The 24,442-nt window shown below is 65.2% G+C and overlaps 1 protein-coding gene across 2 annotated transcripts; it reads left to right on the forward strand.

Annotated features, from left to right (window-relative positions):
* The first annotated feature begins 222 nt into the window (after positions 1-222).
* LOC104367331 (semaphorin-3F) lies at positions 223-24,141 on the forward strand. 2 transcript variants are annotated; one of them, XM_042799693.1, is made up of 19 exons: positions 223-406; positions 3,649-3,829; positions 12,847-13,007; positions 13,179-13,241; positions 13,855-13,974; positions 15,398-15,478; positions 17,619-17,712; positions 18,105-18,224; positions 19,490-19,629; positions 19,703-19,817; positions 20,021-20,090; positions 20,214-20,358; positions 20,477-20,699; positions 21,539-21,627; positions 21,966-22,007; positions 22,247-22,404; positions 22,484-22,551; positions 23,424-23,557; positions 23,655-24,141. In XM_042799693.1, the coding sequence occupies exons 2-19, from the start codon at positions 3,718-3,720 to the stop codon at positions 24,063-24,065; spliced, it is 2,346 nt and encodes a 781-aa protein (XP_042655627.1). In that variant the 5' UTR covers positions 223-406; positions 3,649-3,717; the 3' UTR covers positions 24,066-24,141. The 2 variants fall into 2 exon arrangements, with proteins under 2 accessions (XP_042655627.1, XP_042655628.1); XM_042799694.1 differs by lacking the exon at positions 15,398-15,478.
* The last annotated feature ends 301 nt before the right edge of the window (positions 24,142-24,442 follow it).

The following is a 24,442-nucleotide window of genomic DNA, read 5'->3' on the forward strand; positions in this document are numbered from 1 at the left end:
GGCGCCGGAGGCCAACCGAGCCCCCCGCGGCTTCGCACGGCGGGGCGCCGCCGGCACGGAGCAACAAAAGGCCGGCGCCGGAGGTGAGCGGGGGCGGCGGCGGGGCTCGAACCGGCGGCCCCGGGGCGGTGGGCGGTGCCGGTGGGCGGGGCTATGCAAACGATACCCCCCCCCCCACACACAGACACACTCCGCGACTCCCAGCCGGGGCCCCGCCCCCCGCCCCGCCCCGCCCCGCCCCGCCCCGCCCCGCCCCGCCCCGCCCCGCCGCTCCACGGGCCGGGGCCGCGGCGGCAGTCGCGGCCGCGAGATGGCGGGGGGCCGCGGGTGCCCGGCGCGGCGCTGAGCCCCCGCCGCCCTCCGCTCCACGCCCCCCCGCCCCGCAGCCGCCGGGACCCCCGCAGAGGTAAGGGGCGGGGGGGGGGGGGGGGGCGGGCGGCGGAGCGGGGGCCCGGCGGGGAGGGCGCCCCGGGAAAACTTTCCGCCACTCGGAACTCGTGTCTGTGTCCGTGTCTCCCCCCCCACCCCCCAGCCAAACCCCGCCGCAACTTGCCGGTGAAGCGGGGCAGGTGAGGCGGGGGTGGGGTGGGGTGGGGTGGGGGTGCGCTCCGGTGCTGGGACCCCTGCCCTGAGCTGGCGGCGACAGTGGGTGCTTTGCAGCACACGCCCCCCCCCACCACCACCACACACACACACGCTCCCGCGCCTCGCAGGGGGGCGATACCGCGGTGCCGGGGGTGTCTCTGCTCGTCCCCCGCCCTGCCGGACCCTCTATTCCCGGGAGTCCGCGGCCGGGCAGGCGCGCCCCAGTCCCACTCGGGGCGGGGGGCCGGTCCCCGGGGGACACGGTGCGGGCAGGGGACGGGGGCTGGCAGGGAGCTCCGGGGGCGGGGGGGGCTGCGGCAGGGCTCGGCGGCCGGTGGGTGCCCAAGGAAGGGGTGCTAGGGGGCACACACACCACAGCCCCCCCGCCCCAGCACTGTGGAGCAGGCAGCCAAAGCCCGCCCCGGTGGGACCCCCCGCCCCAGTGGGACCCCCCGCCCCAGTGGGACCCCCCGCCCCAGTGGGACCCCCCGCCCCGGTGGGACCCCCCGCCCCAGCGGGTTGGGGGTGTGGGGAGGGCAGCGCGCCGGGGGAGCAGGGGACAGACGGCTCTCCCTGGGGACAGGCCAGGCGTGCCGGAGGGCCGGCGGCGCAAAGTTGTGCAAAGTTATTTCCCGGGTGCAAGGGGCCACAATGGACAATTAGCATTATTATTTTATTTCCTTTTTTTTTTTTTTTTTTTTTTTTTTTTTTTTTTGCCCCCACCTCCCACTGCCCATCCTGCCTGTATTTCTTTTCCCTCCCAAAACGTTTCCTGCTCACTAGGCTCGCTCCTGAGGGCCGCTGGGACCAGGCGTGTGGGCAGCCCTACCTCTGAGCCCCCCAAGGCACCCCCTCAGCCCTGGGGTCTTGGGCCCCCAAAAGAGTCCCTATTCCAGCCGAGAAAACCTTTCCCTAATCGCTTCAGCTCAGCGGTGCTCAGTTGACCCTCCTGGGGAGGGGGAATAAAGCCAAGCAGGATTTTGATCTTCCTGCAGCAGCACCAGCAATGGCCAAACTTTAATTGCCAAAAAAAGCACCCCAACCCCAGCCAGCCCGGGTGCCGGGGGTGGGGGAGGAACGTGGCCGCTCTCCCCTGGAGTTCCCAGTTTCTCCAGAGCACAGATGACCCTGGAAATAGAGATTTCCCAGCCAAGGTGCGCTCCAATGGGCCGTTTCCCCTTTTTGCTTCCTTGGAATTTGCCTTTCCTGGCTGGCCCTGGGTGCCCCCCGCTCGCCGCCGGCCCTTTCCCCCCCTCCTCGCCCTGCGCTCGCTGCGCTCCCCTCCTCTCCCTCTTTTCCTTTGTTTGCCATCTCGCTCCCTGTCTCTGACGCGTACGCCGCTCCATCCAAATGCAATAGTGGGATTTGCCAGAATTATTTCCTAAAGCTGCCGGGGAGAGGGGGGAGGTTTGGATGGGGGGGGGGGTGGTTATTTAAGTGCAACCAACTGGAGTTTTGGCTGGCGGAGGAATTGGGGGCTCGGGCTGTCCCGGCCCGACGCTGATGGGAAGGGCAGAGCCTGGGAATGGGTGGGAGAAGGGGGGGGCAGCCTGGAAGGGGACTGAATGCCAGTACAATGGAGCAGAGCTGGATGTGCGCAGGGGGAGAGGAGAAAATCGAAATATTTACTGACTCCAGAGGCAAGAGTGAGGGGAAAAAAAGAAAAAAAAATGGAACCCCAGGGAACGGCAGTGTCGCCGCGCTCTGGGTCTTGCCCCGCTGCTCGAGGAAGCGTGTCGGAGGGGCCGTGGCGTACTGCTGCCCTTGTCCCGCTCGGGGCTGGGGCCGGCAGCGTGGGTGCTGTGCACCCCCGGGGGGGAGTGGCCGGCCCCCCCAGGTGGGCTGTGGGCAGAGCCTGGAGGTGCGGGATCGCCCCCCCTTGCAGCTCATCATCCCTCTCCTGGGGTGCCCCGAAGGGTTCCCGGCCATCCACCCGGCACCTTGGTGTGTGCCCATCCCCTGTGGGGCTGTGCGGTGGCAGAACCGTGAAGGGCATGTCCCCGTGGGGGGGGTGGCACGGCGGGGACCTCCCCCCGGTGCAGCATGCTGGCAGTCAGCGCCCGTCCCCGCGGCGCAGAGCCCCTTTGGCTGGGGGCTCCCCGAGACCACCCGGGTACCACAGCGCAGCGCATCCCACCCCAGGCGTGCAGCTCCCTGGGGACGCGAGGAGCTTCCCACCGCAGGCCTCCTCCCAAATCCTGCCCCAGCCTCCTGGAGCCCCCCAGGGGGGTGCTGCCTGGGGAGAGGGACCTGGGCCCGAGGGGACAGACCCTCTCTGGGAGGGGCAGTGGGGCACACCGGGGGCACTGCGTGCCGTGCCGTGCCGGGGTGCGTGTGTAGCTCGCTGGAGGCAGCTTGGCGGACTCCGCTCAGTGCCGGAGCCCCAGGGAGTCCAGCTGCCTGGCACACAGGCAGGGCTTTTTTTTTTTTTTTTTTTTTTCTTCTTTTTCTTCCTCTTTTATTTATGAAAAAAAAAAAATCCTTTTTTTTTTTTTTTTTTTTTTTTTGTACGTTCTTGGAATAATGAAGTCCAGATTTCCTTCATGTTGGAAAGATTTGATCCCAGCTCTGCTCGCTGTGGCTTTGCTGGGGGCTGGGAGGAGAGGTGGGGAGGAGGGGGCTGGGGATGGGACCCCTCTGGGTGCCAGGGTGGGGGGAGCCAGCCTGGCGGGGTGGGGAAGCTGCAGGCTGGGGGGGGGGGGGGGGGGGGGGGCGAGGAGGAATGCTCCTCACCTGGGCAAGGCTCGCCGGCTTGGGTGGAGGAGCACGCTGCAGCGGTGCTCGCCGCCACGCTCGCCTCGCCCTGCACGCTTGGCTTGGTGAGGTGAGGCTAGGCACCCCCGATTGCTGCCCCCCCCACCCCATCCCCCCCCCAGCCTGTGGAGTGGGGTTCAGCTGAGCCCCCCCACCCCAGGGCTGTCTCCCAGCCCTCCCTGGAGGATGCTGCGTGCCGGCGGGTGATGAAGAGCGGGATGGGGAGATGTGGGGTTTGTACCCCCCTCCCCGGAGGGGATGGTGGGTGCAGCAAACTGACGTCCCTCCCCCCTTTCCCCTCTTTGGCAGGCTCGGCCCCCCCCTTCCTCCCCCCCCCCCGGACTCCCCTTGACTTCGGCGCCGAGGAGTGTGCCCACCATGCCCGTGGTCGGCGTCCTCCTCTGGGCCACCCTGCTGACTCTGGGCTGGCGGGCCGCCCACGCCAAGGACCACGGCTTCGCCACCCCGAGGGTCCAGCTCTCCTTCAAAGGTAAGAGCCCGGCGGGGGGGGGGAGTCAGCGGGGGGCAGGGTGGGATCCCAAGAAGGTGGTGGAGACCGGGGGCAACCCAGTCCAGGCTGCTGCTCCTCCTCCTCCTCCTCACCCGGGGTGGGGAGGCATCAGCAGGCTGCACCCCCAGAAATCTCCGTGGGGATCTGTATCGCACTGTGGCTGAGCTCCCAGTCTGCCACCCCCCCACCAGTCTGGGAGGGGCTGGTAGCCTGCCCAGTCACCTCAATATGTTTCCCCTCGTGGGTGGGTGGCTCCCTCCATCTGGTAAAGCTGGGTGCTGAGGTGCCGGGAGCGGCCCCCCCCCGTCTCCAGCAGCAGCCCGAGTCCAGACAGCAGCTTGATGCCACCCCGACCCCCCCCAGCTGGTATTAACGCCTGAGAGCTGGCAGGGAGCCGGCAAGAGGCAGGAGGGGGGGATGCCGGGTGGGGGGAAGGGGCTTAACCCTTTGGTACCGGGGTTGCCCAACCCACCCAGCCCACTCTGGGAGCTGGGGGAACCCCCACCTCCCCCCCCCTCCCCGGGCCAGCTTTGGGGTGCACGTTGGCAGAGAGGTTGGTCCTGAGCTTCTGCCGCGGGGATGCTGAGAGGGGGCGGGCTGGGGGATGACGAGGCAGGGCTCGGGGTTGCAAACCTCGAGGAGCGGAACAAAAATTGCCCCTGCCAGCACGGTGTATTCGGTCCTGCCATCGCCCTGGGCCCCGCCGGGACACGTCCCAGCCTGGGGACACGTGTAGGGGGGGTGACACGCACACGGAGCCTCATGTCTGCCCCCCCCCCCCGGGAGAGCCGGGGCCGTGCTGCCTGCGCCCCTGCCGCGCCGTCCCCGGTGACTTTGCCCTCCAGTCACGTCCCCAACCGGCGCGGGGGCAGAGCTGGTGGTGGGCACAGGGGCTCGGGGCCGGGGGGGGGGCTGGGGGGGGCTGATGGCGAACATGGTGCGGGCAGAGCGAGCCGCTGGCGTTAAAGGCTGGGCTCAGCAGGAAAAATGGCTGGTATGAAGAGTCTGGGGACAAGTCCAGGCTGGAAAGGAGTGAGCGGTTCCTCCCCGCGTGGCAGGCGCCGCTTTCCTCTCCAAAAGGCTGTTTCAGAGGGTTTTTGGGGGGCTGCTGGGGCACTTTGGCTGCTGCCATTTCCCGCTCGGGGATGCGTCCCTCGTCCCTGCTCAGAGCATTTCTTCCTCGCAAGGGCAGGCTCCGGCGAAGCCCCGGCTGCACCCGGCGCCCGCCGTCCCAGTGAGGTGTGTGTTAATGCCCGTCACCATCCCGCAGCCACTGGCGTGCCCCCGGGAACGGGATTAATTCCAGATAAGCACAGTTCAGCCTGCTGTGCTGCAGGGTCGGGGCTGGTTTGGGGTTGGGTTTTTTTGGCCCCGAATTGGTGGAGTAGAGGTCCCTGGCTGTGCCCAGGGGACTCAGGAGTGTCACCCAAGGGCCCGTCTCGGGATCTCCAGTCCTTCTCCCTCCTGCCTGGGGTGGTCTGGCAGGGCTCCCCTTGCCCCCCGCTACCCAGAGGTGAGATTTGCGGTGGGAGAAGGGCCAGTTCACAATTGCTCACAGAGGAGAAATGCTGGTGGTGTGCCAGATCCGAGCACACCAGGATGGGGAAGGGATGCCGCTCGCCCCTTCCCTGCCCACGCTCTTGCAGCAGCATCAGAAAATTATCCCAGGGTCTTCCTCAGGGGCCGGCCGGGAGCCGCACGCCGAGCTGCTGGTAAGCAGCTTTCCTGTGTCAATAATCTGTGCGTGACTTCCTCGAGGCCGTGGGGCTGTGAGATGGGGTGGCAGCGGCGCTTCCCAGCCACGCTCTCTCATGTGGGGAGCCAGGGCTGGTACCCAAATCCCCAGCCCCAAATCCCCCCAGGGCAGCTGCAGGCGGTGGGACTGGGCGTGATGGGAGCTGGGCGTGTGGGACACTGGTGTGATGAGTTGGGCTGGCCTGCAGGGACGTGGCCGTGGTACCGCAGAGGGCCGTGGGTGCGGGCATGGCCGGAGGGATGGCGCTGGGGATGGGGTGCACACCCCCTCCAGCAGTATCCCTGGGCGCAGGCCCTGCCCGGTGGCACCGAGGCGGCAGTGGCCTCGCGCCGGTGCCCGGCGGGGTGCTGGGGAAGGAGCGGTGCTGGCGGGAGCTGCCGTGTCCCGGCGTTGTGTTGTTCCCCCCCCCCACACACCCCCTCCGCGACGCCTCGCCTCGGCCGCGCTGCCTGGAGCCCCGCCAGCCCCGGGAGCGTCTCTGGGTTTGTTTGCCTTTGCTTGTTATCGCGCGCCGGAGGTTTGTCGCAGCTCCCCGGGGCCTGCGTCATCCTCCACGGAGCCTCATCGTCTCTGAGTGCTTTATAAAAAAAAAAACAAAAAAAAAAAAACAAAAAAAAAACCCCGAAGCAATAGGAACAGGGCTGGAGCTCAGCTTCTTCACCTCAGTGCAGGGTGATGGGCTAGGGAGGGTCATACCCCGGTCCTCCCCCTAATCTCGTGACCCTTATGGTCCCTGTCCGTCTGTCCTTCCTCTCAAGGCTTTCCTGTCCGTGTGTTGGTGGGAGGAAGGTGACCAGCACGGAAAGAACAGTGCTGGGAGCGGCTCCGGCACGGCTCCTTTTTGCCAACAGCTCTTCCCAGATCCCAGCCCAGTGCCGGCCAGAAATAGGGTGGATATTTTTAATCATCTCCTTGCTAACAATTCCCCCCCTCCTCTCCTGTACACATCCTGCGGCCCCCTCCACTCCAGGCCTTCCTCTGTGCCGGGGGCTCGAGCACCGGAGAGGTTGGTGCTTTCACCACAAGGACGCAGAAGATGATGATGATGATGATGGTGATTCATCTCTCCGTGTCCTGCTCCCTGTCTGGCGTGGGAAAAGCGTGCGGGAAGGAAGGGTGGGCTCTCGCCCCGCATCACTGCGGGAAGCCCTCGAGGTCAGGGCTCTCCGTGGGGCTTCAATGGGGGAGCCGCTCCCTGCCCCCCCTCCCGCCATGGTGATGGGAACAGCCATGCTGGCACCTCTCGGAAAAACCGTGCAGAGGTCTGGCCGTGGGGCAGCCCTGGCCGGGAGGGGCCGGGTGAGAGGCAGGGCAGTTCCGGTGCGGAGAAAAAAGCACTTTAAAAAGAATAAATCAAGCACAGAGTCTCCTCTTGGCTCCGCTGCCCGCCCGCTGCGTGACCGTGCTCTTCCCCACCTCGTGCCTCAGTTTCCCCTCCCACGCCGCTGGCATCTCGGCCAGTGGCCGGGGGCCATCGGCACGCTTGATCCGGGGCCCGGGGGGGGGGGGGGGTGGCAGATGGCTGGAGAGGAGCCCGGCGAGGGGGCCGTGTCCCCGGGGCCACCCAGGCGCCCTCCTAAGCTGCCGCAGCTGTGGGCACCGCTTGGTGACAGCAGGCTGGGATAAACATGGGGGGGACACGGGGGGGTGGGACGTGCACAGACAGAGCCAAGGGCTGGGGGACAGCCAGCCCTGGGGACACGCTGGGGGAGCTGGCACCGGCGGTCCCCACCGGGGTGTGGGTCACGGGGTGCGTCGCACCCCCTCCCAACGTTGCTCCTCGGGCCTCTCCAAGGTGTGTGTGTGTGTGGGGGGGATGCTGCAGTCCTCTCTTCTGCATCCTGGGGGACACGAGGCTGAGCCCTGCAACCCCTAAGAGGATTTCTTTGGCTGGGGTGGTGGGGTGCTATGGCAGGTTCCCCCCACCACCCGCTGGGACCGGCTGCTGCTGGGGCTGAGCCCCCCCAGGCTCTGGCTGCAAAGCTCCGTAAGCTCCTTAACCTTCCCCCCCGTCAGCACCCCCCATGCGATTTCAGCCCCCCTAAGGCAATATCTAATAAGCTTGGTATCCCTCAAATTAACGACGGTCTTTCTGCAGCCAGCGTGGCCCTTCCTGGGGTCCTGGCACACGTGTGTGTGTGTACCCCCCCCCAGCTCCAGTGCCGCCGGCCCCTGCCTGCAGCACCCCCAGCCACTGCCTTCCTGCCGCCTTTTTGGCACGGAGCAAATGCCCTGGAACACCAACCGCCTTCCCGCCCAGAGCCTTGCCCTGCTCTCAGGGGCTGCGGAAGAAAATAATGTCAAAAAATAAAATAAAAAAAAAAAAAAGCCCCAAAGGCAGCGGGTGGGGACCCTTCAGCTCAGCTCTTTGCTTTTAGAGGGATTAAAGTGTTTTTTTCTGAAGCCAGGCTCCTTCCTGAGGGGGTTTTCCTGCTGCCGGAGCATCCCCTGGCCCAGCTCCCCAGTGAGGACCGGGGTCACCGCTGCAGAGTGATGCTTGGTGGGGTCAGGGTGTCCCCCCCCACCAGCGATGCTCACTGGGGCACGTTCCCCCGCGAGCACTTCGGGCAGGCACTCGCCGGGGGATGAATCAGCGTTTTCAGCTGAAAAAAAATGTGGGTTTTCTTTTTTTTTTTGTTGTTGTTGTTATTTTTTGGCCTGCGCCCAATTGGCCGGACGGTGATGGTGAGGGGGGGAGCAACCCGGCTGGCCCCGCTTTCATTCCGAGGGATTTGACCCGGGCGGCTGCAGCACCTGTCCTGTGCCTCGGGGCCGGCGGAGCGGGTGCTGGGTGCCGGGTGCCGGCGTGGGGTGATGCTCCCGGGGGGGCTGGGGATGGTCGAGGGTGGAAGGCAGTGAGCGGGAGCTGGAGCCATTTCATCTCTCCCAAGCCCCGGCAAGACGGCTTCGGTTTCCTCCCACCTGTGAATCGGTTAAATGGGAAAAGAGCTTGGCTGGGGGCCACGGAAACTCTCTTATTACATGTAATTAGCTTAATTACATCATAAATAACCCATCAAGGGGTAGCGGAGTGACGCTCAAACAAATAAGCAATTCTGTTTTCATCGGGCAACCCACCCAGCTCTTTGATCAGCTCCAATAACAACAAATGCTTTAAACACGCGAGGGGACACATCCAGCTCCCCATCCCTCTCCCGGCATCGCTCCCCATCCCTCCCCTCCACCGGGTACCCAAAAAGCTGCATCCCAGATTTCAAGCCGGGAAAAAATTAGCGGGGAGCATCCCCCAGATTTGAGGCGCACTTATAAATTGGTGGGATAAAATACTTCGGGATGGAGCCAGGATTTATCCCTGCTGGGCCGGGCTCCCTTGGGATCAGCGCTGGGCTTCTCCATCGGCATTTGGAGTGAATTCATTCGCCCATGGAAAGAAAGGGCTCCCGAAAGGCGCTGCCGCCGCCAGCCGGGGGGAGAGCGGTTATTGAATATAAACATGCCGTGTAATTTACATGCTAATTATGTTGAATGCGCTACAAGCCCATAATTAGAAACTAATTAGGTGAGAGCGCCTGTAATTGGTTTTGGGGGGGGGGGGGAGGCGCAGCCATGGTGCACCTGGGGAGGTGACCGGCTCCGATCTTCATGGCGTTAACTCTTTGTGCTGATGCCCTGGTGATGTCTGGCGGGGTCAGGGGGATTTGGGGGGCTGCGGTGGGGTGAGCAGCTCCCCAGGATGCTCGGTTTATCAGGGAGATTTTATCCAAAATCTCACCCTTGCTTTGGAGGTGGGTGCTGGTCTCCGTGCCAATGGGTGGTGGGTAGGGACCGCTCATCCCTGCCCGCCGGGGACGGTGGTGGCAGCCACCGAGGGTGGAGGTGTGGGCAGCTACCGGAGCTGTAAATTCAGCCCGAATTTGGCATTATGGGGGGAATTTGGCTTTGCAGAGCCCAGCATCGCCCCTTGTTTCTGGCCAAGGGTCTGACTAGTTCCTGGCCACCAGCAGTGCTCGAGGGCACAGGGTAATTAAATCTCAGCACCCAAGGCCACCAAATGATGCTGGGGAGGCGAGTCCCAAGAGGGGGGGTGAGGGGGTGGATTGGAAGGCCACCCTGGCTCCAGTGCCGGGTGTCTCTGGTGCTGGGCAATTAAAATGGGATTAGGCTCCTGGCCAGCCGGGGAAGCTCCGCTGGTGCCGGTGTTGGCAGCAGGGATGCGGGAGGGAATATCTGCTCATCAGGGCGCATCGGCTAACGAGCAGGCTTCTCCAGCCCGGGGGGGGGGCCCTCCGGCCCCATCTCATCCCCAGGGACGCCCCGCAGCTGCTGGGGGCAGGTTTGGGGGCACAGTGGCAGTGGGGGATTAGGCGGGGAGGGCGGGGGGTGGCGGTTCGGGAGGTCAGAGGTTGGGGCGGGTGCTCGCCCACCCCTTCGTCCCCTTTGGAGAGGGCGTCACGGGGCAGCGGGTCCGTCACCGCCCCGCTTTGGGGGTGTCCCCTCTGATCGCTGGGGCGTGGGGGGCTGAATGGGAGCCCCGGTGGGGGGCCGGGGTCCTTTGTGCTGCTGGCCTCATCCTCTGCCGAATCCTGGGGCCGCCCATCCTGATGGACGTGGGATATTTGGGACCGTGGCTGGCGTGGGACCTGCTGCAGCCGGTGTCCTGGTGCTGCCCGGCTCAGCCCCAGGGTCCTGGCCGGGACGGGAGGGCAAGGATGGGAGCGTGTCCCCCGGTGAGGTTGGACGTGGTGTCCCCAGGCCCGGCAGCGGTGGCAGATGCGGGGCTGTCCTGGCGTGGGGGCTCCCGCCTGGTTTAACCCCCGGCAGCATGTCCCCAGCGCTGGGGACAAGCTCACCCCAGCCTGCGTCACCCCGCTGCCGGAGCCGCCCTGCCCTTCCCTGGCTCCCGAGCTCTGGCCCATACACGCATGTACACACGTGTGCTGCGTGGGGCACAGGCGTGTGCTCGTGTCACACGCTATACACGCACGCACGCACGCTGCACGGGCCAGCGGGGCAGCTGCGGGGCAGGCGGGGACCGGACCCAGGGCGCTGTGGGACAGGACAGGGGACGTCATGGGACAGGACAGGGGACACTGTGGGACAGGCAGGGGATGTTGTGGGACAGGCAGGGGACACCGTGGGACAGGACAGGGGACGTCACGGGTGGCAGGCGAGCCGGCATCAGCCGCATCTGGAGCCCAGATGGGTCAGGCAGGAGGAGGAGCGTGTGGTGAGGCGGGCGGGTGGGCAGCCCCCCCCATCCTTTGCACTGCGCCACCCCACCTCTGCTGTGGCGGGGGGCACCCCCTCCTGCCCACAGCCCAAACCACCAGCCCCTCCGCGTGCCCACCCTGCTCACCCCATCCATCCAGCCCCGGCAGACCCCCGGGCCGAGGAGGGGGGGGCTGATGTCACGTCCCGTGACGCCGTTTCCCGCAGCCTGCCCTGGCGGGTTCCGCCCCGTGGTCCCTGGCACGTACTGGCCCCACCGCCACGGCTGAGTGGGGCCGAGGGGGCTGCGGGTGCCCCGCCATGGGGCTGGGGACAAAGTGGGTTCTCCCAGTGACACTGGTGGGCACAGATCTGGCCGTGCCTGGGCACCCCTGTGGCCCCTTGGCGTGGGCTCCCGTGGAGACCCCCGCTTTGCCCCAGCCAACAGGAGGGTGGGTCCCCACCCTCCCAGCCCCCCAGCCCACCCCTGGGATGCCAAGCAGGGGGTCCCCAGGGCTGTGCAAGGGGGTCTCTGGCACCGCCGAGGTGCCAGGGTGCAGGGCACGGCCCTCCCGCTCCCCAAAGAGGGTTATTCCCCAGGGTGCCCATGATAGGAAGGGACCCTGGGGACACCCGTGGCACGTTACCAGCCCCCCGTGGGGCTGGGAGGCAGGAGGTCAGGCACTTGGCATCCCGGCTGGGAACGGCAGCTAGCCGCTGGAGCCCTGCCCGGCCCTGCCTGGAAACCGGCGTGCTCCTTCCCGCTGCCGACGTGCAGGACCCTGCTTTGCTCCCACCCGGGAAAGGGGGGCCCCCAGGGGCTGCCCCCCAGCACCTGGCACCCGCGCAAGGCAGGCCTCTGCGTGGAGGGGCAAGCTCTGCAGGGTGGGGATGCTCATGCGGACAGCATCCCATGGGAGTGGCATGCAATGGCGGGGGGTGGCATCTGGGGCAGATAGCATCCCATGTGGGTGGCATCCAGTGACCGGGGGTTGCATCTGATGGCTGTTGGTGGCATCCAAAGGGGGTGATGCCTCCAAAGGGAGCGGCATCTTCAAAGGAGGCAGATGACGTCATGTAGAGGTGGCGTCTGATGGCTGTTGGTGGCATCTGAAGCGAGTAGCACCTCCGAAGGGGGTGGCGTATAGGGAGGATGTCATCCCATGGGGGGGGGGGGTCACATCTGATGGCTCGGAATGGCATCCAATGGCTGTTGGTGGCATCTAAAGGGGGGGCACCTCCAAAGGGAGTGGCATCCAGGGCATATGTCATCCCATGGAGGTGGCATCTGATGGCTGGGAGATGGCACCCAAAGGGGGTGGCACCTCCAAAGGGGGTGGCATCCAGGGCAGATAGTGTCCCATGGGGGTAGAGTCCTCTGTCTTGCCTGTGCCCTGGCCCCTGACACGTGGTCCTTGGCACCGGCCCACATCATCTGCAGCACTTCTGCCTTCCATCTGGCTGCCTCATTGCACTTGTGAATATTCATGACCCTCATTATCCTCTTTCACTCATTGCTCCCACACTCCGGCTAAAAATAACTTCCCAAGGGGGGGATGGGGTACATGGGGCGGGGAGAGGCTTGTCCCCTCCCCAGGAGCTGGCTCCTTGGGGTCCCAGCTCCCCCATCCAAGGAGCCAGTGGCCTGGCTGGGACATGGGGTCACAGGGCAGGAGAGGGATGATGCCGGAGATTTTGGGAGCTGCGGGCTTTTGACTGGGGTGCCAAGGAGCACCCCCCTGCCTGCTCCATCTCAGTGGGGAGCTCCACTCCCTGCTGTAGGGTGCTGGGTCTCCTGAGCCCAGGTCCTGCTGTCCCCTCCCCTGGCCACGCTTGGTTGTCCCACCTGGCCATAAGCATCTCCGTCATTGTCCCATGTCCTGTGTAGAGGTGGCAGCATCGTGGCGCTAATGGAGGGGGAGGTGAACACCACGGGGCTGGAGGGTGGGCACCTCCCCTCACACGACATCCTCCAGCCAGGACCAGGCTTGGACTCAGGGACAAGGATGGCACCGGGGAAGGGGGGGGGGGGGGTCCCTGGGGTGCTGACACCCGCCCCTTTGCCCCGCAGAGCTGAAGGCGACGGGCACGGCGCACTTCTTCAACTTCCTCCTCAACTCCAGCGACTACCGCATCCTGCTGAAAGACGAGGACCACGACCGCATGTACGTGGGCAGCAAGGACTACGTCCTCTCACTGGACCTCCACGACATCAACCGCGAGCCCCTCATCGTAAGCTGCCACCGCAGGGCTGGGGGGAGGCAGGTGGGAGGGGGGCAACTGGGCACCCGATGGGCTGTTTCGGATGCCAGGGCGAGAGCTCGATGGGCATCGCTGGTGCTGGTGGGGAAGAGGTGAAGCCGGGTGGGAGCCTTGGTCTCCCTTGGGCTGGTGTCTCCGCAGATCCACTGGCCCGCGTCCCAGCAGAGGATCGAGGAGTGCATCCTGTCAGGCAAGAACAGCAACGTGAGTGGCCACCACAAACCCCCTTCTGGTAGCGGTGGCGGGGCTGGTGGCCAGCACTGGAAGGGGCTTCATGTCCTCGTAGCCTACCCTGAAAAAGCCATCCCCCACATCCCCTGTAGTGTGGCAGCATCTGCAGCCGTGCCGGGAGAGGGTGGCACCCCACGGTGTCATGGTGTCCTGCCACCCCTTCTGTCCCAGCCGTGCGGGTCCTGGGGAGCTTCATGGGCGAGGAGGAGGTCGAGCTCCCCACGCTGCTTCCTCCCGCCAGCCAGGGCTGGGCCCTCTGGCACGCCAGCTCGTGGCTCATGCCACATGCCATCCCACAACCAGTGCCAACCCATGATCCATGCCAACCCATGGCCCCATGCCATCCCGTGATCCGTACCAACCCATGGCCATGCCAACCCATGGCCCCACCCCAATCTATAGCCCCACGCCGTGTCCCATGCCATCCCATGCCCCACGCCAGCCTCCCACCCTCCCAGGTCCTTGGCCTGCTTTCTCCCCTCCCCAGTTCCTACCCCGTGGTCTGGCGGGGGGTGCTGGCAGGCAGTGGGAAAGGGGGTGCCCCTGTCCCCTTGCTGGGGTTGGCACCTCCTCCTCTCCTTCCCAGGGGGAGTGCGGCAACTTCATCCGCCTGATCCAGCCCTGGAACCGGACCCACCTCTACGTGTGCGGCACCGGCGCCTACAACCCCATCTGCGCTTTTGTCAACCGCGGGCGCAAAGCCCAGGTGAGGGGCGGGAGGGATGTGGGGGGGCTGAGCCAGTGCCCGGCCCGGCAGTGCCGGCGCAGCCGCTGTGGGACCTGCCGCGGGGTGCGGGAGGGTGGCTCGGCATGGCTCTGCTGGTGTGGGGAGGTTTGGGGGGGCAGAGGGGTGGGGGGGGGCAGCAGCAGGCCGGGGGGAGGCTGTGACTAACGGTGCTGTGCTGCCGAGCGGGGCCGAGCCGTCTCTGCAGACCGAGGATTTCTCTTCGTGCTGGAACCGGGCCACCCCGGCTGGACCCTGACGCCGGCTTCCATGCGATGTGCCCTCCCACCCCGCCGGCCGCAGCCACTGCTGGATCTCCACCGGGGCAAGGGACATGTCGTGGCCCCCCCCCCCCAAGCTTCCCACCCGCCACCGGGCTGCCGAGCCCCTCGCCACAGATGTGGAGGATGCCCAGCGCCAGCGTTGCACAGGGAGACCCATGGCAGGGGCTGTGCCAGCGCATACAGCCATGCTGGGGACATCCCTGGATGGATGTCACCTGGTCCCGAGGACCACGGCGTGCAGCGAGAGGGTGATATTGAAGCCATGTGCCGGCGGGCTGGGTGCGCGGCAGATGGAGGAGCACTTTCAGGACAGCCCTGGGAGGGAGCCGGTCTCTGCGAGTAGCAATGTGGGCGTCCCAGGGGACCCCGAGCCCTGCAAGGTGTCTGTCCCCCTCTGTGCTGGGGTGGCAGGTCCCAGGCTGTGTCCTCTCTGGCGGTGGGAGCGAGCTGGGTGCCACCGGCCCGAGCGGAGCGAGGAGCACGGCGCTGGATGTGGAGGACGGGCACCTGCCCCAGTGCCCCCGAATCCTGGCACGGGCACTGCGAGAGGTGGATCGGGCCACTCCAGATTGGGACTGGACTGGGACTGGATTAGGACCGGATTGGGCAGTGGCAGCATTTGAGGAGGACCAGGGGTGCTGGTGCAATTGAGGACAGCGTCGCGTGTCCCCCCCAGCAGAGCCAGCGGCGGCGTGACAGGGACAGGGGGATCCAGTGTCCCCGCGGTGCCGGTAACCTCCCCCACGCCGCGGCTCAGCACCGCGGTGCTGCTCCTGTGCACGGGGTGCACAGCTGGGTGGCCGGTGCCATCTCTGCATCCTGGGGTGTGAGCCCCACCTGGCTGACTTTGGACAGCCCCCCCCTCCGCTCCCTCCTGCCCCATGCTGGGGCACCCCAGTTCTGCGGGAGAGAGCAGGATCTGTCTTGGAAAAGCTCCTGCTGGAGGCCAGCCCGGCCCAGAGCATCCGGGGACCCCCACCAGCACCACCCAGGGGGACCACGGCTCTGCTGCTCCACAGGCACCCGTCACCCCAGCTCTTGGTATCCCCCCACCCGCCCCTGCCACAGGGGGTCCGTCCCCGCCGCCGGCGCTAACTCTCTGCCCTGCTCCTTTTCCCCAGGGGTTTCCGCCGAGCCAGCCGGGAGGCCGGGAAAGCAGATCCACCGACGGCCCCCTCAGCCCGAGACCAGCACAAAGCAAGGTGGGAACCGGTCTGGGAGCCCGCCGCAGCCGTGCCCACCTCTCCCCCCGGGGCGCGCCGGAGCCGCGGGCTCCTTCTCCTTCCCACCGGCATGTGTCCAACCCCCGTGCCGGGCGCCCCGTGCCGTGGGCATCCCCGCCATCTCCTTCCCTCTCAGCACAGCATCCTCCTGCCACCGGCCTGGCATCTGCTCTCCTTTTCTCACTAACTCCTTCTTCCCAGGCCGCGTACGGGCCCCCCGCGGGGGACACTGTCAGGGACGGTGGCTCTCCCCCTCGCCACCAGCTTTGCCCGGCTCCAGGCTTGCTGTGTCCCTTGGAAGTGGGGCCACATGTCAGCAGAGCCACGAGGCTCGCAATGGTTCAGGGGAGGATGCCAGGGCGATGTGCAGAAGGTGTTTTGGTAGGGTCTACAAAAGCATCGCTGAGCAGCTGCTTCACCTTGCCCCAGGAGGGGCTTGTGTCGTCCCAGCGGGCAGGTGGGCTCAGGGAGGCGACAGTGTCCCCGGCTTCTGGGGACACCCAGCATCCAGCCCACCCTGACAGTGTCACCCCCCAAGCCCCTCTGGACTAACATGGGTCAGTGCATGGGCCAGGGAGCGTGTGGGGGCGCGGGCAGCCTGGGGCTCCCCCCCGCCTGACCCTCTGTCCCCCCCGGTCCCTCCACTCCGAGGGCGGGTGGTAGAGGGGCAGATGGCGAGACTTGGCTGTGAGCATCTTGCTGGCTGTGGGCAGCTCGTGCCAACTTCCCCAGTGCCAGCTGGGGATGCGCCAGTGCCACTTCAGCCCCCTCAGGGCTCCCCCAGTTCCTCCTTCCCTTCCGGATCCGGCCCCAGCATCCGCAGGGAGCAGCTCCCCGGTGCGGCTCCCTGTGCCCCGAGCGGGGGCTCCCTGGGGGCTGCTGGCACCCGCTCCCCGGCAGCTCTGACGCATTTCAAGGCGCGTTAGCCAAACGGCTGTGCCGGCACCGCGGCGGCTCGTGGGTTGCCTGACCAGGAAGGTGAGATGGTGTGGCCAGGGCCAGGGCTGCGCCGGAGAGCCAAGTTGTCCCTGCGAAGGGTTTTCCCAGTGCGGGAGCAACTGATTTTGCCCAGTTTGCAACGGTGATGGCAGCGCAGGTGGCACGGTGCAGCGGTGGGGATGGCAGAAGCCTATCTCCGGGGGGCTGAGGTGCCCCAGGAGGAGCCGGCGTGAGCAAACCCTGCGGTGGAAGATGTGCACAGTGAGCACCCCAGCTCCCCACCCCCTCCTGCCCTTCCCAGAGCCGGGGGGCTCTGCCAGGACCCTGCTCGCCTCTCGACGGAGGGTGGCCACCACCATGTCTGTCACCTCTGCGTCAAAGCCAGGGCATGGAGCCAGTGGGTAGCTCCTCCAGCCCAATTTGGTTGCCCAAAGTCCCTCCCCATGGGTGCTAGCTTGCTGCTGCTTCAACCCAATTTTGGGGGGCTGCACTCCAGGGTTGAGGGGTGACCTGGTTGGGCCACCCCAGCCGGCACCAGCAGAAGATTTTGCGTGCGTCTCTGGAGGCAGTGTGGGTCTTGCCCCTGGCCAGGGGTGCATGACGGTGCCAGGGATGGCTGTGGGGAAGGCAGAGGCAACGGCGGGGAGATGGCTCCTAACGGCGTGGGGCAAATCGCCCCCCGGAGCGGGCACAGCATCTCACCACGATGCCACCCTCACGATGCCCACTGGAAAACGTGTCCCAGTGAGAGGAGAACGGAGGGTCCGACAGCCGAGCTGTGCCACTGGCCAGGCCCCGCCTGCTGAAGCTGATGGAGCTGCGTGACCGGGAGCCGGCCAAGCGGCGACGTGCAGCACGGCCGGCTGGAGCGAGGAGGCGGCCGGAGGGAGATGTTTGCCCAGAAGCAGACCTGGGAGATGGATGCCCTGTTTCAGCCTGGCAGCTCAGCCAAGTCTCCAAGCGGTGGAGGGCACGGAGAAGCACCCAGCAACGTCGGAGGAGTAGCTCGTGGGGGCTTCAGCTTCTCAGGAGACCTGCAGACCCCTGGTGTGGTCCATCCGCATCCATCCTGCTGGGCTTCATCCCGGAGGAGGCTGCCTCTCCTGTTGGGCTTTGGAAGCTGCCACAGGGACGGAGGGGTGAAAGCCTAACCAGCTCCTCCATTTGCTTCCTTCTCCAGGATTATATCTTCTATCTGGAGCCAGACAAGCTGGAGTCGGGCAAGGGGAAGTGTTCCTATGACCCCAAAGTAGACACCGTCTCTGCGTTGATAAGTGAGTCCTGTAGGTCCCCAGGGCCAGCACTGCCTGCGCTGGGCAGAGGGAACATGCAGGAGAGCTGGGACAGCTGCTCCCACTGTCTTCCTGCGTTGCCCAGATATCCCGTGGGAGTCAGGCTCCTGCCCCTGCCACCCCTGCCCGCTCCAGCTGCGGGTGGCCGGGCACCCAGGATGTCCAGCCCTTGGGCACCTGGCCCAGCAGAGGTGGGGGTCCTGGTTACAGACCAGTGCCAACCTCCTGAGCTCTCTGGGATGGCCACAGGCAGTGGCTCTTGGTTGCCTGGTGGCTACTGGCTGGTGCTGGGGCTGGATGGAGCCCAGGGCAGTGGGAGAAGGTGGGTGGATGGGACTAGGTGGGGGTCCCCAGCTGATCTCTGCTCTCTGCAGATGAAGAGCTCTACGCTGGTGTCTACATTGACTTCATGGGCACGGACGCAGCCATCTTCCGCACCATGGGCAAGCAGACAGCCATGAGGACAGACCAGTACAATTCACGCTGGCTCAATGGTGAGTTTGGGTGGCCCAGGTTCTTTGGGGACCCCACGGCTCCAGCCCTAGAGATGAGACCCATCGTGTCATACTGTGTCCTTCTCCCAGGACAGACTGTAGCCAGCATGGGCAGGTGGTGGTGTGGGATGGATGGGTGGGTGGATGGATGGGTGGATGGATGGATGGATGGATGGGTGGGTGGATGGATGGGTGGGTGGATGAATGGATGGACTGATGATGGATGGGTGGATGGATGTATGGTGGGTAAATGGATGGATAATGGATAGATGATGGGTGGGTGGATGGATGGGTGGATGGATGGATGGGTGGATGGATGGATGGATGGATGGGTGGTGGGTGGGTGGATGGGTGGATGGATGGATGGATGGGTGGATGGATGGATGGATGGATGGATGGATGGATGGATGGATGGATGGATGGATGGATGGATGGGTGGATGGATGGATGGATGGATGGATGGGTGGGTGGGTGGATGGATGGATGGATGGATGAATGAGTGGGTGGATGGATGGATGAATGAGTGGGTGGATGGATGGATGAATGAGTGGGTGGATGGGTGGATAGAAATCTAGGCAGAAGAGCAGAGGCATAGCTGTGTGGGGTGGTGACAGATGAGCTGGGAGCTTTGCTGGGCAGCGGGAGCAGCCAGCTTGTGAGAGATGGGGCTGGCTCTGCCAGAGTCCGTGCGTGGGTTTCTGCAGGGCTGAGATGTCAACCATGTTGCCTGCAGTCGGTGACCCCAAGCGTTCATCCTGCCCCCCTCGGAGCACCCCTGCCCGCGGGGCGGCAGCTGAGTAAACAGAGCAGAGCAGATGGGATGATCCTGCCGGGCCGGGGAGCCGGCGGGGCGGTAACCCGAAGAGGGGGAGCTGTCAGCACAGGCTGGGCACTGGGTGATGGATGGCAGGGAGAAGCTTCCGGAGAAGCTTCCAGGATGTGTGGTTGCTCCCTGGGGGGAAAGACCAGTTTGCACCACCCTGCTCATAGAACTGCTGGAGCTTCCCACACTGTGCACCTCAGGGATGCTCCCAGGAAACTCAGGGATGCTCGGACCCCCTCCTGGAACACTGATGGCTGCCAGAGAGACCCAGTTCCTCAGCCCACCTTTGCAGCTCTGGTCCGGATCCAGCTCTCACCCTGTGACCACGGCAGTGCTTTTCCAGGAGTGGAGCAATGCCAGAGGAGAGGGGGGCTCAGCATCCTGCTGCGGCACAGGGCACGGGGTGCCGCTGGGCTGACGTTGTCGTGCCATGCTGTTCCAGACCCGGCCTTCGTCCGCGCCCAGCTCATCCCCGACAGCAGCGAGAGGAATGACGACAAGCTCTACTTCTTCTTCCGAGAGAAGTCAGCTGATGCCCCGCTGAGCCCTGGGGTTTATTCCCGCATCGGGCGCATCTGCCTGGTAGGTGGAGCAGCGGGCAGGGGGGTGGGCAGGGGGGCAAGCAGGGCTGAGCGTGGGGGTCCCTCCATTGCAGAATGACGACGGGGGCCACTGCTGCCTCGTGAACAAGTGGAGCACCTTCCTGAAGGCCCGACTTGTCTGCTCCGTGCCGGGACCCGATGGGATCGAAACGCACTTCGATGAACTCCGTGAGTGGACGAGGAGGGAGACAGAGGCCTTCTCCACCCCTGTGGGTTTGGGGGGCACCCTGGGGAGGGCTGAGGACCCCTTGCTGCCCCCCACCTCTTACTCTCCCATGGGGTGCTGCTCTCCTCCCTGCCTTGACGTCCCTGGGTGCAAGAGGTCCCTGCCCACCTTACCCATGATGACACCCCCATCTTTCTGTCCCAAGAGGACGTCTTCATCCAGCAGACTCAGGACACCAAGAACCCCGTTATCTACGCAGTGTTCTCTGCTTCGGGGTGAGTGTGACCCTCCTGGCACAGAGCAGTGAAGGGGGGAACCCCAACTGGGTGGGGATCCCAGTCGTGCCACGGTGGTGGGCAGCACCAAGCTGGAGGGTGGCAGCAAGTCCTTCCTCCCAGGTCGGTCTTCAAGGGCTCTGCTGTGTGTGTCTACTCCATGGCCGACATCCGCATGGTCTTCAACGGGCCCTTCGCGCACAAGGAGGGACCCAACTACCAGTGGATGCCCTACACAGGCAAAATGCCCTACCCCCGGCCGGGCACCGTAAGTACCCTCCCCGGGCACGCGTGGGGAGTTGAGCTGGCGCCTGCCAAGCAGCCAGCACCCTCGGAGCCGTGCCTGGATACCGGGTCACCGAGCACTGGTGATGTTTGTGCCGCAGTGCCCCGGGGGGACCTTCACCCCATCCATGAAGTCAACCAAGGACTACCCTGACGAAGTGATCAACTTCATGCGCGCGCACCCGCTGATGTACCACGCCGTCTACCCCACCCACCGCCAGCCGCTGGTGGTCCGCACCAACGTCAACTACCGCTTCACCACCGTGGCCGTCGACCAGGTGGACGCGGCAGACGGGCGCTATGAGGTGCTTTTCCTGGGCACAGGTACCCACGCCGCGCACCGCGGGGAACGCAGCATGCTCCGGCGCGGCCCCGGAGGGCACGGGCACCACCAGGGCTGGCCAGAGCACGGTGCCCTCCGCCACGCTGGAGCAGGGTGAGGGGCTGAGACCCCGCCCTGAGATCCCTGCCCCTCCTCAAGGCTCCAGCCTGGTTCTTCCCCCTGCCCCGGTGCCCACCCCACAGACCCCACCATCCAGCCTGGTCCTTCCCTTAGCCCAGTTCCCATCCCCGGAGCCGGCGATCCAGCACGGTACCTCCCACCCTAGGGATGCCACCATCCAGCCCGTTCCTCCCCCTGCCCCAGTGCCCATCCCAGCGACCCCACCAACCAGCCTCATCCTTTCTCGACCCCAGCGCCCATCCTACGTGCTTCCTGTTGCCCATCCTAAGCCCACCATCATCCAGCCTTGTGCCTCCCCTTCCCAGTTGCCCACCCTAGAGGCACCAGCAGCCAGCCCTGTCCTTCCCCAGCCCCAGTGCCCATCCTGGAGGCACCGTCATCCAGCCCGGTGCTTCCCCTGCTCTAACACGCATCCCAGAGCCCCCACGATCCATCCTGGTCCTTCCCCTGCCCCCTGTGCCTGTCCCAAGCTCCTGTCCCCACCCTGCCCTGGGTGGTGGTGCTCCCTAGCCACAGACGGTGCCCCGATCCGGTACGCCGCACCCCAGGCGCAGCCACCCACTGCGGCAAGAGAGAGATGGGGACGGGCTTGGGGGGATCCTTTCTCTCCCCAGCCCCAGCAGGGACCCCCTTCCCAGGAGGGGAGGGCACAGGTGCCCGGGGGTGGCACTGAGTGCCCGGGCACCGTGGTGTCTTGCAGATCGGGGCACCGTGCAGAAGGTCATTGTGCTCCCCCGGGATGACATGGAGACAGAGGAACTCATGCTGGAGGAGATCGAGGTGTTCAAGGTAAAAGCTGGCCTGTCCTCCACCCTCTGAGAGTGTCCTTGCCCCAGCCAACCAGCCCCTTGGGACACCAACCAGCCCCTTGGGACACCAACCGGCCCCTTGGGACACCAACCAGCCCCTTGGGACATCAACCGGCCCCTTGGGACACCAGCCACCCCTTGGCCAGCTCTGGAGGGACCCCAAGCATTGATCCTCCTGCCTGCTGCCCCCCTCACATCTCCCCCTGCCCACCCCTGCTTGCCCCAGCTGCCCGCAGGGGGTCTGGGGTGCCCACCTTGGGACTGCAGCGACAGGCCAGGTGGTGGCCCTACATCTCCTTCACTCCTGCTCCTGTCTAGGTGCCAGCACCCATCAAGACAATGACCATCTCCTCCAAGAGGGTGAGTCATGGCACGTGGCGGAGGCCTGGGCAGATCCCATCGTGGGCCTGGCCACGGCACTGCCTGGCGTCACCGCAGCACCGGAGCGGTGGCCCCAGTGCAGGCTGGCTCAGGTGGCCCCAGATGGCTCTGGTGTCTCAGCCAGTCCCCATACCAGGAGGCTGCAGCTCATTCTGGGGGGGTCCTTGTGGGGTGGGGACGAGATAGCATCTCATCCTGTCCTCCTTGTTCCCCCACAGCAACAGCTGTACGTGTCCTCGGCCGTAGGTGTGACCCACCTGGCCCTGCACCGCTGCGACGTGTACGGGGAAGCCTGTGCTGACTGCTGCCTGGCCCGGGACCCGTACTGCGCCTGGGATGGCAGCGCCTGCACCCGCTACTCCGCCTCCTCCAAGAGGTACAGGGGGCCAGGGGAGAGCGGCAGGGAGGGACCCCCCGGCCCCGGGCTCCCCCACTCACCCCCCACCTCCCCACAGGCGGAGCCGGCGGCAGGACGTCCGGCACGGCAACCCCATCCGCCAGTGCCGGGGCTACAACTCCAACGGTGGGTGAGGTGTGGGGCACAGCCCCACAAGCATGGAGGGGTGGCTGGGGGGGCATGCTGAGGGCGAGGGGGTGTGGGCAGCGACCGGAGAGGGACACGAGAGGATGAATGTCTTAGTGGATTGATGGTTGTGTGGGTGGATATACAGGTAGAGGATGAGCATGGATGGATGGATGGATGGATGGATGGATGGATGAATTGGAGAGGAAGATGAACATGGGTGAATGGATACATCGGGGATGAGAATGAGCACATGTAGGTAGGTTGGTGGGTGGATGGGTGGACGGATGGATGAATGGATACAATGGGGAGGAAAATAAGCGTGGGTGGATGGATGGATGGATGAATGGATGGATGGATAGATGGATACTTTGGGGAGTAAGATGAACATGGATGGATAGATGGATATGTTGAGGAGAATGAGCAGATTTGAATGTGTGGACAGATGGATGGTTGAACGGATGGATGGATGGATGGATGGATGGATGGATGGATGGATGGATGGATGGATGGATGGATGGATGGATGGATGGATGGATGGATGTGGTGAGGAGAAAGATGACCACAGATTGATGGGTGGATAGATAGATACTTCAGAGGAAGATGAACATGAGTGGGTGGGTGGATGGATGGATGGATGGATGGATGGATGGACGGATGGATGGACGGACGGACGGACGGACACCCATGTGGAAGCATGGCTACACTAGAGGGGGAGTAGCACACTTGCTGGGTGGCTGGGGAGCAGGCAGACCTGTGGCTGGAGGTGGACAGGAGCTCTCCCTTGGAGAGAGCTGGTGGGCTGGGCAGGAGGGCAGCGGGGCAGGGGCACGGAGATGCGTGACCCGGCTGCCTGTGGCCCACCCCTGCAGCTAACAAGAACGCAGTGGAGGCCGTGCAGTATGGGGTGGAGGGCAGCACCGCCTTCCTGGAGTGCCAGCCCCGCTCACCCCAGGCCAGCATCAAGTGGCTGCTGCAAAAGGACAACAGCGACCGGCGGAAAGAGGTAGAGTAGGGTGCTGCACCGGGGGGACACAGGGGGGTCCCGGGGGTTGGGGTCTGGGTGCCAGCCGGCTGAGCCATGCCACCTCTCCCCCCCGCAGCTGCGGGTGGAGGGCCGGGTGCTGCGGACGGAGCAGGGCTTGCTGCTCCGCGCCCTCCAGCTCGCTGACAGCGGCCTCTACTCCTGCACCGCCACCGAGAACAACTTCAAGCACACGGTGACCAAGGTGCAGCTCCGCGTTCTCAGCAGCCGCGCCGTCCACGCCGTGCTGGTCCAGGCGGAGACCCCCCCCGGCCTGCCGGGTGCCCCCACTCCCCGCTACCAGGACCTGCTGCAGCTCCTCACCCAACCTGAAATGGGACTCCTGGACCAGTACTGCCAGGGCTACTGGCGGCACACGGCCGCCAGCCCCCCCCAGCCGCTGGCTGGCCTCAAAGCCAAGGAGCAGCAGGACCAGAAGAAGCCTCGAAACCGTCGGAATCACCAGCCAGAGACCTACGGGCATACATGAAACCGTCATCAGGGACTTTGCTAGCACAGTGGTCTATTTTTCCCCCCTTTTAATATTAAAAATATCTATAAATAAATATATATATATATATATATACATCCACGCACACACGCACGCAGACACACGTGCTCCCCCCTCCCATGGGAGACGGTATTTATTTGTAGGTTGTACATAGTCACTGGGGTGATGTGACCTCCGCCTCCTGGCCCCGTGGAAGAGTGGGGACCCCCAGGGTGGCCGCAGCCAGCTTTGCTGTCTTCCCCCCCTCCCCATCCCAGCACCCCAGGTTCCTAGCATGCGGGGACTGTTGAGCACCGTGACCACTGTCTCCCTGCAGCTGGGGCATGGCACGGTGCCGGAGGTGCCGGGTCCCGGTG

Source organism: Tyto alba, unplaced genomic scaffold (genome assembly GCF_018691265.1).
Source record: "Tyto alba isolate M040663 unplaced genomic scaffold, T.alba_DEE_v4.0 Super-Scaffold_3, whole genome shotgun sequence".
NCBI classification, from domain to species: Eukaryota; Metazoa; Chordata; class Aves; order Strigiformes; family Tytonidae; genus Tyto; species Tyto alba.